The sequence below is a fragment of the Meleagris gallopavo genome, chromosome Z (genome assembly GCF_000146605.3).
Source record: "Meleagris gallopavo isolate NT-WF06-2002-E0010 breed Aviagen turkey brand Nicholas breeding stock chromosome Z, Turkey_5.1, whole genome shotgun sequence".
In the NCBI taxonomy this organism is placed as follows: Eukaryota; Metazoa; Chordata; class Aves; order Galliformes; family Phasianidae; genus Meleagris; species Meleagris gallopavo.
Window position 1 is genome coordinate 39,660,518 of NC_015041.2, and position 12,942 is coordinate 39,673,459.

At 40.1% G+C, this 12,942-nt stretch overlaps 1 protein-coding gene across 4 annotated transcripts in view; it reads left to right on the plus strand.

Annotated features, from left to right (window-relative positions):
• SECISBP2 (SECIS binding protein 2) overlaps positions 1–4,241 on the plus strand; it is a 189,891-nt gene extending 185,650 nt beyond the window's left edge. For all 4 annotated transcript variants that reach the window (XM_019610559.2, XM_019610560.2, XM_031557337.1 and 1 more), the window contains 3 exons: positions 632–786; positions 1,814–2,015; positions 2,681–4,241. In XM_019610559.2, coding sequence (XP_019466104.1) covers positions 632–786; positions 1,814–2,015; positions 2,681–2,790 — 467 coding nt within the window. In that variant the 3' untranslated portion in view covers positions 2,791–4,241. The remainder of the gene's footprint in view (positions 1–631; positions 787–1,813; positions 2,016–2,680) is intronic.
• The last annotated feature ends 8,701 nt before the right edge of the window (positions 4,242–12,942 follow it).

Here is a 12,942-nt window from a genome sequence, read left to right on the forward strand (position 1 = left end):
TTTAACAAAAAGGAAATGTAAAAAAGAAGACATGATACCTATTATTATTGGAAGGACTTACTTGAACGGCCTTTGAAATCCAGCCATATAGTAGATGCCTTCCTTCTTCGCATTGTTTACTGTTGTGTTTATAGCTGATGTGTGAACTTAGGCAAGAATAAATATCAAGAATATCAGAGGTGGGGGAAGTTACTGAAACTGACACCACTATACTTACTGATTGCCAATTGCTCGAAAGATTGCACTGGCATAACTGATAAGTTATTGGTATCTTTTAAGCCACAGTTTAGCAGTAAGTTTTCAGTGATACTTTGTTTAAAATTTGTTTTACTACTTATTGTTATTTCTGTCTAATCACTTTTAAATAGTTTCTTAACGTTCAGGTTTTTTTTATAATTGACTTGTTTCTGTAGCAAATGCTATTCCTCTCATACAACGAAGTATGGAATAGTAGCAAACTAAGGATACTGCTAATTAAGAAAAAAGTGTCAAATTCTCCTAGCAGATCCATATATTCTTTCTTATAAATTCTTGTCATTTCTAGATGTTCCCATAATCCTGCAGCTTTTGTCATCTTTTGTCTTCTAGCTTGAATAGTGTCATGCATGGTTAATTTTGTTGTCTGCTCCAGGTGGATTGGATGAGACTCTTCATAACATTATCGACTGTGCCTGTGAGCAGAATATACCATTTGTTTTTGCTCTTAATCGCAAGGCCCTAGGTCGCTGTGTGAACAAAGCAGTGCCTGTGAGTGTAGTGGGAATTTTTAGCTATGATGGAGCTCAGGTGAGTTGAAAGATAAACTTCAGGCTTTTGTTTTGCTTTACTTAATTTTTACCTTTAGGAGAAAAAAATAATTCTGAGGTTTTATTTTGCTTTTGCACACCTATACTCTTAATCCCAAATTAGAGATTTCTATGTGAAGTTAATTATGAATGTATGACTACTCAGCATTTTCTTTTAAAAAAAAGTGATTTTGCTGTCTCTTCCTAACATCATTTCCACTTAGATCTCTTTTCAAACTGTCTGTTTCCAAAGACGTTATGTTTCTATTAATGCTTGTTTTGTTTTTCATACTTTGATAACAAGTTAGCTTGTGCAGAGCTGCAGCAGTTAGTCAACCAGTGGATGCTTTTAAACAGTCTTCTTGCAGGTGGGGGAAAAGCTAAGGTCAAAAGTGAAGTCGAGAGCATGGGGCCAGGCTCTTTTTGTGGTGCCCAGTGACAGAACAAGGGGCAGTGGGCACAAACTCGAACACAGGAAGTTTCATACGAACATGAGGAAGAACTTCTCTACTGTAAGGGTGACAGAGCGCTGGAACTGGCTGTCCAGAGTTGTTACACAGTCTCCTTCTCTGGAGATATTCAAGACCTATATAGAAGCTTTCCTGTGCAGCCTACCAAAGGGAACCTGCTTTAACAGTGGGTTGAACTCCATGATGACTCCGGAGGTCCCTTCTACCTCCTACAGTTCTGTGATTCTGTGAATATGGAGGGCAGTTTTAAACATCACCTTGTTCTGGTTAGCTGAATACGTGTGAATGAATCATCAAGATAAATTTGCCATGAAAATGGATGTAATATGGACAGCAGTTTTTTAAACTTGTGTGGGCAAGCTTCATTCGTTGTTTTTGAAAAAAATTTCATTCATGATATTGCAGTAAAATATCCATACTGTCTTACTAAAAAGACAGTTTATTGTTTGAACTTTATATATAAATATCCGTATGTTTTGAATAAGGGATGTCCATTACAGATTTCCATAAACATTTTAAAATTTTGTGTGATAAAAGTTTATACTAATATTTCCACAGGATCATTTTCACAGAATGGTACAACTGACAACAGAGGCTAGGAAAGCCTACAAAGAGATGGTAGCAGCTTTAGAGGAAGAAGCTGAAGGAAGTCAAACAGAAACTGAACTCAGCATCATAACCACTGAATTTGAAAAAAGCTGCTTATCAGAAACTGGTAAAGCTTCTCCCAGTGACCATGATGAGGATATACCAAATTACAGTGAGTATTTATTGACTTACTTTTGATTCAAGTTTTCAGTCTGCTTTACTGTTTTCACTGAAACTAATGGCACCTGGCATGTTAATGGTTAGTAATGAGGAACTATGCTTTTCTGTGGTATTTTTTTTTTTCTTTCTCAGTTCTGTGAACATGAGGTCTGCCTGAGAAAGACAGAATTGCTTTGTGAAATCCTCTGATTTAGGTGAAATGCACTGCTTTGTCCAGGGAGGTTTTTACAGAATTCTTATTATGTACATTTCCTAGAAAATTTCTGTTTCTTTCCTAAACTGTATGCTCTGTAGTTACAGTAGACTCAAGTTTTATAAAGGTCTTCCTTTTCTGCTAACGCATTCCGCTGATGATAGTTATCACAAAACTCTAGGCAACCCTAAAATTTGACTGCTTTAGCCCCCTTCACAGTTAAGTGTCACCTAAGCAGATGGCTAGATCAAAGACCTAAGTGCATTCTTTCATGCCTGAAGTCTTCTTTCATGTGTCATCTGATGTTGAGTAGTGTATGCCGATGTGCCAAATTATCTTCACATTTGCTTTGAGGATGAGGAATTTGAGAGTCAATGGCTTTTCATTTGAAGTTTTTTCTTCAGTTATGCAGTAACTTGGAATTTTTTCATTTTCTTTTTTTGTTTTGTTCTAACATCCTCTAGTTAAAATCTGGAAGAAAAACCTTGAAGAAGAATATAACCCCTATGCACTGGAACTGGAAAAGACTGCAACTGCTGACATGATGGTTTTGAATTCAGAAGAGCATCACTAAATGCAGATCCTATTCTGCTGGGCTTTCAAGGTTTATTTTGTAATAGATCTACATATATTTTATCTAAAATTAAATATCCAGGTAGGAGAGTGGCAAAAAAAAAAAAAAATTTAAGTCATATAAGTAAGCTGTTCTGAATCTCCTTACAGAAAATGCACACTGGAGTATATGAGACACTGGCTCATTCTTCTAAGTTCTGTGTGTACTTGGCTGATTACTGTAGCAGATGATAACAGCAAACAAGTTGTTTTAACCCAGAACAACCTGAACAAGTTTAGCATATTAGTAATCGTTTTATGGACTTAAATTTGTTAACAGTGCAATATACCGAAAGAATTTGTTAGCAAGATTGTTTGGGGAGAGATTCCATATGCTGGATATTTGGAGCTTTGGGGATTTGTTTTCTATTTCTAACTCTTGTTTAAGAATTCAAACTCTTTAAAAAAAATTTTTGTTGTTGCTTTTGTTTGTTTTTCATAATCCTGCTCAGATGAGCAGGTTGACATAAGTGTCACTTTATACCCTTCAGCAGGAGGTGAATTCTGGGCAGGCAGCTAGTTGGAAACCAATTAAGGAAAACCGCAATGAAGAATTGAAGATTACCAGTTAGTTCTTCCCCTGTGATAATTTGTTGTTCTGGGAGTGTACTGCCGGTGTAAAGGAAAGAGTACAGACTATAATGGTCTGAAATTCGTGAAGTTTTCACTTTTCAGACCCTGTTTGGCAAGTTGATAGTCTGGACAGTAATAATGCTTTTGCTCTCTGATACTACTGCAATCAGTTCAGTACAGGTCCTGCTTTCAAGCTGGAGGACATAAGGTGGAACAGCTTGCTTTCCTGTCTGTAGCTTCCCATGCTGACAGATTCCTCATTCCTTTGTTTCAGGGTTATGCCAGTGTATATATGCAAGAGTTTTTAAGTCAATATCGGTTTGTATCTAAGATAGGGATAGTTTTTATCCTCTATATTAAGTAAATTTTGAAAACAAAATGTGCTCATAATGGTATGGTTGAGCACTTTCATGGGAATGTAGATATAAACACCTCTGCTTACAGCTTACAGATGTAAGAGGCCTAAGAAAGTCACTGGAGGAGGCACATATAACTGATCCACTGTTCTGAAAAAAAGATATAGATACCGTGTGCTGCAGCCAGCATCTCTGTCATGCATTTATAAATACTGGAACACTTTTAACAACAGTAGTGCTATACTTTGGAAAGTAGCTGCCTCATGAAGTCAGATGTGATACAGAAGTCTTTAAATTATTCTTAGGTGACATTGCACCTTCTTAAAAACAAGATATAAGAAAGAAAAATTATTTCAGATACTTCTGCTTAATGGATGCAGAAGGCCAAATCTCTGAACAGCACTACAATGAAACTGTGAAATAAGTAGGTCCACACATTTTCAAGCTTCAGTCATCCACTAGAAATAAATGAACTCAACACAAATGTAGTCTTGATATTCGCTCTCTTTGTAAGCTACCATAATTAACTCATTATGAAAGAATAACTTGGGTGTTTTGTGAGCCATCTGTATTTTGAGCATTAGTCAAAAATTCTTCATTTGGTACAGAAGCTTTATAACCAAAAGGCATATGTTTGAACAAATGAACTCGCTTATACAGGAAAAGAATGTTCTTCAGAATACTAGGAACTGAGTTGAAGGGTAAATGCTTGAAAAGGATGGAGGAGTGGAAGTGCCTTTGAAATAAAGTTATTCAAATCTTATTTATCAATCTCTAATTTACATGCCAAGAGCCTCAAGAGCAAAACAATTAGTTTGCTTAATCAACTCAGAATAGGAGGCATAGATCATGTTACATTGTTGGAGCTGCACAAGTCATACTAGGACCACTAGTCATTCTTTGTTGAGCTAAAATAAGCATCAGAAAAATAGATGGTTCCAGCATGGGGAAGTTGGCCTCTCATAGCACTGGCTACACACTGGTTCTTTGATGAGCAAGGATATCTGTTCTACCTCAAACTTCAGCAGATTTCTCCTGAACATTAGTTGTAATGCCAGCACTAACATTTGCAAATACCTTTTTGAAAGCTGTGATATTAAGAGTACCAGGCACTGATAAGTTGCATATGTTCCTCGTTCCAGTTTGTTTATTCCTTTGTACATGAGAGGCTGCTTTTCTTGTTGCAACTTCCCTGAAGGATAAAAAGAACAAGTTGTCAACATATCGTAAAAATAAAGTGGGGTTAAAAGATTACTTATACTGACTGTTATACATGCAGCAAGTACCTGCTGTATCCACAGCTATCAATTAATGCTTGGTGTAACAGTTGAAGAAAAACACTGAAAGCTAAGTAGGTGCTTGGGATTCTGTTTTGTTTTTGTTTTTAAATAAGGGTGGCTTTGATTAAACAATATCATTTACAAACTCCAGTAATGTATTGCAGACCAAAATCAACACATTAATGTGAAAACATCTGCTGTATTTGGTAAGCAGACTTTCTCTTTGGGGTAGGATGAGGACTACTTATTGATTTAGTATTTGATTAGTGCACTGTGGGAGCAAGCTGACATAACTGTATGTGATAGATGAAACAGATCATACTGTTGAGATGGTCAAGACTGACAGCGTGTACAGGAGCTCTGATCACTTTGTTACGTAAACCCATTCAGTTGCCAGTGGGTCATTGGCTATTTATAACTGCAAGACAAGTATGTCCTATAGAAAGCCATAGGAGAGATCAGTTTCAAAAATTCTTACCCATGTCTTCCTCCAGTTTTGCATCATCTTGTCATGTTCACTGATAGCAGTTCTCCAAGTATCAAATTCTCTGGTCCATCCATCCTTATCAACACTATCTGAAAATTGTACATTGGATGACTATGTAACTAAGTAGTGATCAAATAAGCTGACATCAACTCAGCCACAGTGCTTTTATTGAGGATTGGGCTCAAAGGAAGGCAAGGCAACGTATTATCTTCTCTTAGGTTACATGGAAATAAGTTCTGTACAAATGGTCTGGTCTTTTCCCCTCTGCAGCAAACTTTCCAACCTCTGATGTGAATGGACTGTCACACCAGAAGGTGCTGGTTATCTGTCAGTCTAAGTCTAGGAAAAAAAATCGCCTACTCACAGGCTTAAGCCATTTAGAAGTACAGGAAAGTTGCAGTTACATCATGCCAAGGATGAAGAAAAGAATATGATACAGCCGACTATCCAGTTTGTGATTTCCTCATTTTACAGTAATGTTATGTAGTGAGTTGTTCTTTTTTCCATATTTCATAGCATAAGATGGACTGTTTTACCACATCTGGATGAATTTTTAATCCAGTCTTGCCTACATTTTTTCATTGTAGTCCCTACCACTCTAGTGGTAGCAGCATACACAGATGTAATATTTAATCTGTCAAGATGGTCATGCTATAATGCTTTCAAAGCTTCCCTGCTTTACACTGATAGCAGTTTCACTGAGATGCTCCTCATTCTGTTTTCCTTTTCTACTGAAAAGGGCTATGCTGAGCTGTTCTTGACAGATTCACATTTGGCACTAATCAGGTAAATATATATATTTTTTCTTTTCCATATTAAAAAAAAAAATCTTGTCACCTTTGTTGCTCCTGATGTTTTTTTTTCTTAGAGATTTATTCAGACTTTCTGCAGGTATGGGTAAGTTGCAAAACTTAGTTGCAAATAGTACTCAAGTTGTCCGTATCAATTCTGTTTGCATGAACATCTTACCCAAGTGCTCAGCTGAGCTGTTTGACCTCTGGCCCATGAGTGGCAAAACAAAAAAGCTGGAACTGCATCCACCTGACTACAGGCAATTCATAGATCACCCAATATTTAAATATCCCATATAGCAAGTATATAGTATGAAATAAACAATTACCTCTGACCAGTTTTTGGATAGCTCAAGAAGGTATTAGTCACAATCTAGTAGTAAGGAACGAATAGCTTATCCCGTTCCGAATATAAGGCTCACAGGAAAACTACCAGTAGAGACAATCTGTAAGTAGAAATACTTCTTCCTCAGCTGCCAGCCCTTAAGTGAGGTTAGGGAGGAGGGTGGACCCAGGTTGCACAAGAGAATTGCTTGCACCTGTGCTTCCAGGGCATGCCATGCCTTTTTATCATTTACTCAACTGGTTCAGGCCCATGTTCTGAGCACTTCTTTTTATCACTTCCTTAGAAGCTAAAGGTTTTTGTCACCCTATGTAGTTCTTGCAGAGTGGTATTTTGTATTCTGTTTTCAGTACCCACATCGAATTGGTGTCCATTAGTTTAACAGTTTTGGTTTCATTACTACGGCATATTTGCTGATTTGCAGGTTAGTTCTATAGGAGGGTGACAAAGAAGCAATTTTCTGTGTCTGCAAAACCTTTGTTGGCAGAGCCAACAAAAAGAGCGTACAATCAGAGCCAGCCTACCTGTATCCTTCACTTTGATGAGCACTTCTGATGTTGTGTTCCCAATCTTTGAGATGAATGAACATTTATATTTTGTATTTCCTGATACTGAATCTTTCACCCAACTTAAGACATGCACTCTGCCATCAAACAGCCTGTGAGCCTGTTCAGTGATACATGCCTTCATTTCCTGTCCATTCTTCTTCCAGACAAAATGGGAGTCATCTGGACCTGTAGAAATGTCAGTCAACTTACTTGGGGAAACACATGCTGAATCTTTGAGGAAAAAAAAGCAAAAGTTTAGGACCTCAAGATTAGGCTCAAAGGCATAACAAGTTTGGTTTCAATGTTTCTTAGGTTTCTTCAGCTGAAATTCTAGGTACCAAAAAGCTGGGATAAAAAAAATATACCAATGATAATTTAGGTTTAAGCTGAAGTTGTAAATAAGTTCACAGGCAAAAAGAAGTTTTCTGTGCCTGTATTCTCACAGTGGAGAACTGGCCCACAACCGTGATAGATCAGAAAATGGAATCAATCTGTTGAAGAACCAGGCCGTGCTAATTAGTGCTGATGAAGCTCATGCCTGGTGAAAGGCTGAAGCCTTCTGAGATACTTTCCAACATTTGAAATAGAGGCCAGGAGTGGAATAAGTTCAAGAACTCAGTGTATGAAAGATGCCAGAAATAGTGAAAGGCAAAACTGAAAAAAGTGTAGGACCATTTGTCACAGCAGGCAATTAGACAAGACAGAGCAGCTTGGATCAAGAACAAAGAGCAATCTAATCTTTTACCCTTGTTGCTATTATTCTTAACATGTGAGGATAGCGTTTGAATAAATCAGAATTATTGATAGTAGCACAGAGGACAAAACAGCTGTTAGTGGAAAGTTAGCAAGATTGGATGAAGCACAATCTGTGTCCTTCCACTTAAGGGAAAGGCATCTGGGTCAAGCTAAGAACTTTGCAGCAATTCTTACTTAAAGTATAGAATCATAGAATGATAAAATGGCCTGGGTTGAAAAGGAACTCAAATATCATATAGTTTCATAGCCTGCCATGAGCAGCGTTGCCAGTCACCAGACCAGGCTGCCCAGAGCCACATCCAGTCTGGCCTTGAATGCCTCCAGGGATGGGGCATCCACAATCTCCTTGGACAACCTGTTCCAGTGCTTCACCACTCTCTGAGTGAAAAAATTCCTCCTAATATCTAACCTAAACCTCAGTTTAAAACCATTCCTCCTTATCCTATCACACTGAACCCGTGTAAACAGATGTTCCCCCTCCTGTTTGTATGTTCCCTTCAAGTACTGAAAAGCCACAGTGAGGTCTCCTTGGAGCCTTCTCGTCTCCAAGCTAAACAAGCCCAGTTCCCTCAACTTTTCTTCATAGAAGTGCTCTAAGCCTCTGATCTTATTGGCCCTTCCTCTGGACCAGTTCCAAGAATTCCATGTCTTGTGCTGGGGGCCCCAGGCCTGGACACAGTGCTCCAGGTGGGGCCTCACGAGCAGAGTAAAGGGGGACAGTCACCTCCCTCTCCCTGCTGGCCACTTCCCTTTTAATGCAGCCCAGAACACAGTTGGCCTTCTGGGCTGCAAGCGCAGTGCTGGCTCGTGTCCAGCTTCTCATCCACCAGGAATGGAGAAACAGATCTGTTTCTCCCTTAGGGCTTGGGATGCAGAACAGACTTAGAACACTGAGAAAAGGTGTAAAAAGAAAGCTGGATAAAAGGAAAATAAAGGATTCTTTGAAGTGGGTCTTGAGAGAACAGAACCTGCTACAGCAGTCAGATTTTGCTGGTTTTTTTTTATTATTCCAAACTGATACGGAATTTTCTTTAGAAAAATTTGTGATTCTAGGCCTGCTAACTAGTTACATTTCAGATTCCCCGATGTTGATTTTTTGTCTGCCTGCATAGCAGCCTTTACATCTGTCTGTGTGCTTTCTCAGCATATGGTAGATTTAGATTTAAATCATTTGGAAAGAAAGCTAGTATCCAACAAATATGGAGAAATAAATTTGTATTAAGTACAAGGATGAATAGCACAGAATGTGATCTAATTCCAAGGTGGTGGATTTTGCTTTGGAAGGAAGGAGGGGTGGAAAGGAGGCAGCACAGTCTCCAAAGGAATGACGACAGTTCTGTCAGAGTTGGGGGCAGGAAACGAGTGTAGAATGTTCTTTAAACAAAGTAAATTATGCTTTATAGATGACTGTCCTAGCCCTGTGATTAACTGAAGGTAGGTTACATGTAACTAAAAACATGGGAGACAGGAACAACGGACAAATTATTTCATTACTGAACAATAATGAAGTAATGAATTAATGGAGTACATTAATGAGAAGAGCTGTGAATTACAAGCGTAGCACCTGGGTAGAAGCAGTGAAATAATAAAAAAACAAGGGTTTGGATTTATTCTTTGAAGAGTTGAGAGAGAACTGGATGGGAACTGTGAACAGTTGCCATGGATAAGTCAGTCCTTGGGTGAAGGCTAGAGAAGAAGCCTGTGGAAGTGTCAGAGGTCAGGCTGACTGGAGGCACTAGGACTGAGTCAACCATAGTGCAGATCAGAAGGCGCACACTGAAGCTATCAGTTATTGCTCAGCCATTGTAAACCATAAGCCAGGTGCTTGAGTACATGAGCCATGAACTCATCTGTTTAATAGCAGTACTTCAAACCCCTATGACATGACAATAGAGCAGGTTGTCACCTACAACCATGAGCTTGAAAAACACTTCTTTAGGACCGGGCAAGGAAATGGCATGGCATTCTCTAAATGCACTTCAAGTGCTCCATGTCACTGCTGACACCAAAGAACCTACTCTGTTTTCAGGTGCTAAAGGCAATGCGTATTCTGGAAACAGGACTGAATGCCCGCTCCAGAGACACATTCCTCCAAAAAAGTAAACAGTTTCCCAATACAAGGAGGGTTGCAGGATGTGTTGGTTTAGGTCCCCCCCGTGGGCTGCAGTGGCGTGGTTGCAGGCAGAGACTTTGCTTTTGCTGCCTTCAGCCTTGGTTCCAAGGGGCCATGCAGTATTTTCCCTTCTTTGATTTCCTTTTCAGAACTGAACAACAGAAAAACACGAAGAGTTACACTTGCAAAAACATGAAGTCACATTTCTTAGATTCAGATTTGCTACAGCCCTGGAGTATGATAAAAAGATAAATAAATCTTCATTCAAAGATGCAGTAGTTACAGATTTATCTTTTGAAGATAAATGACTGCGAGCAGACAGTCGCTATGGTAAAACCAATGACATATAATCTTTAAAACAGGAGCTAAAAAAAATTTATCTACTTACATTGCCATCCACCTTAAGAATGCTTGAAAGATTTAAGAAAATACTCATGTTAAAACACAATATTCAAGCAGAGAATTAAACAGCAAACCAGTTTGGATATGTAGACAGGTACTTTTAGGCAACAATGAATGATACTTCACATAGTTAATTTTGAAAACATTGCTTCATCATAGAAAATGCATTCATTACTCTTAACCTAATCCACAGTCTTAACTGTTTTTGAAGGAGACAGCTGATACTGTGCAGCAAAACAAATACGCCCTTTCTCTGTCCAGGCCATCCATAATGCCTAGTGGTGGTGTGACTGTTTGCTCATTTCCCAGGTGGGTGTCATCCTCTGTTGTTGCAGTGCCTCTACCCCTTGAGGTTCGCAGGAGCATCCCATCAGCCATACAGAGTGTTAACCTAACCTGCTTCAGTTGCCTGCAGCATTAAACTGTGTACCAACCCCGCAACTTTATTCACTAAGTGGGGTTTATGTTCCATTTTAGCTTATAATCAAGGATTATATCAGGATGTGAGGAATGGAGTAATACAGCTGTAGATGCAGAGCAGCATGCCAGGGACCCCTCTTGGTTGTCCCCAGTATCACATCTGCTATATAGGCATCAAATCCTAACAGGCATAAGCTTTCCGTTTAGATACCAATGTAAGAGTGGGTGATTATGGAGTGGGTGATTACAGATTATGGGTGGAGCTGATCAGATAAATTGGGGAGTGGGAGGGAGCTGGGGCCAGGCCAGTCCTGCTGGCAGTGCTGAGGTCTGCAGAGCTGCCCTGTGGGTCTGAGACACAATAGGGCTGTTCAGAGCAGGTGGCCCAACAGCTGCTGTCAGCAAGGAGTACCTGCACTTCTCTAACAGATGGAAAAGCCTTTCCAGCTGAGGAGAGCTGAGCCCAGTGCAGCAGAGCAAGTGCTGTCAGCATGGCCCAAGGCTCCAGCGGTTGGTAGCAGTGCAGTGTGTATGGCTGGCAGGTGCCTGCAGGGACTGCTTGGTGGGGCAGTAGGAGCTTGTCATGCACAGCTGTGATACAAGCACAGCATCACTACAGTGGCCGTCTACGGACGTGAGACGTCTTCCTCCAACACTAGCTTGTTGGTTCCTCAAAACTTTTCCAAACATCACTTGATCTTAAAAAAAAAAAAAAGAATCTGGATTTAGCACTCAGTATAGAGCTGAACTGATCACTTGGACTTTCAGCATACCACAGGAAGCTCTTATTCAGAGCAGGGATTAAGTTTTAAAAGACACTCAAGAGATGAAAGCACAGGAAAGGTAATTGTGTCCTGAAGCACTGAACAGTTGCAGCCTGATGAGGCATGTGCATTGTCTGTTGGTGCTGAGAGCTGCGCAGCACCCAGTGGAGTTAGTGGTGGAGCTGGAGTGGGGAGGTCACTGAACTGTGATGGGGATCTCTGTAGCATTCTGAAACCAGTATGTTTGTTGGGCCTTCTGTGTTTGTACTTCAGTTAGCTGGGTTAGAAATTACGATCAATACATTACCATTCTAGAAAACAGTTAAAATAATATGACAATAATTGCCAACAAAGAATTTAACCTCAAACAGCTAACAGTTTGTCCTGAAACACAGCTTATGGTTTCTTAGCTGGCACTGATGCAACAGTGCTGCTGGCTGATATAGCCAGATCTGAGGCCACACCAGTGTGTGCACAGCACAGGCACAGCTGCACTACTCAGATGAAAAATGGCTGCCACCTATGGGCAGAACAGAGCTACAGTATAGCTGTCCTTGCTCCCCAGCATTCCCAGCTGCGCGGTAAGTGGAGCCAGAGCACAGCTGTGTGGTTGGAACCCAGGTAACTGCATCTTGAGAGTAATTAAGTGAAATGCAAAAAAACTGGAACTGCGGTCTGGCAACAAAGAATTGTTGCACCTTCAGCCTGAATGTGCCTGTTTTCCCTACCACACACACTCTGTCCACCATCTTACAGCTATGACGTTATCTTGTAAAATAAATGGAAAAAAACAGAGAACAAAAATACTTCTGACAGTAGAATGCCTTTTCAGTCTCTTCTCCAGAGCATACAAACTACAACCTCTGCTCAGCGATCAGTGGACAGACCCAGTAGTGACAGAGATAAGGGCTGAGATGGGCACCCACTGCTGACAAGGGTTAAAACAAAGCAACAGCTGCAAATCAGCTCCCATCTCGTCAGCCATTACACTTTCTGTTACATACAGTAGTAGATATACAACAGAAGCTGTCACAGATTCTGCAGTACACCTTTTATCTGTGTATTGAAGCCTCACATGCATTACATGCAGGAGGGAGGTGCACACAAAGGCCAGCACCAGTGCCATCTCCTACAAGTTCTCCTGTCCCGGGCTATCATCCGTGTCAGCAGGGGCAGCCACTGTCCTTGGCCCCAAGGGACCTTCTGACAGAGAACAGCCTATTTAGACAGCGCAGATGTTAACTGGAAGCTTCCAACAGTGCAATTTCAGGCGTTTGAGGA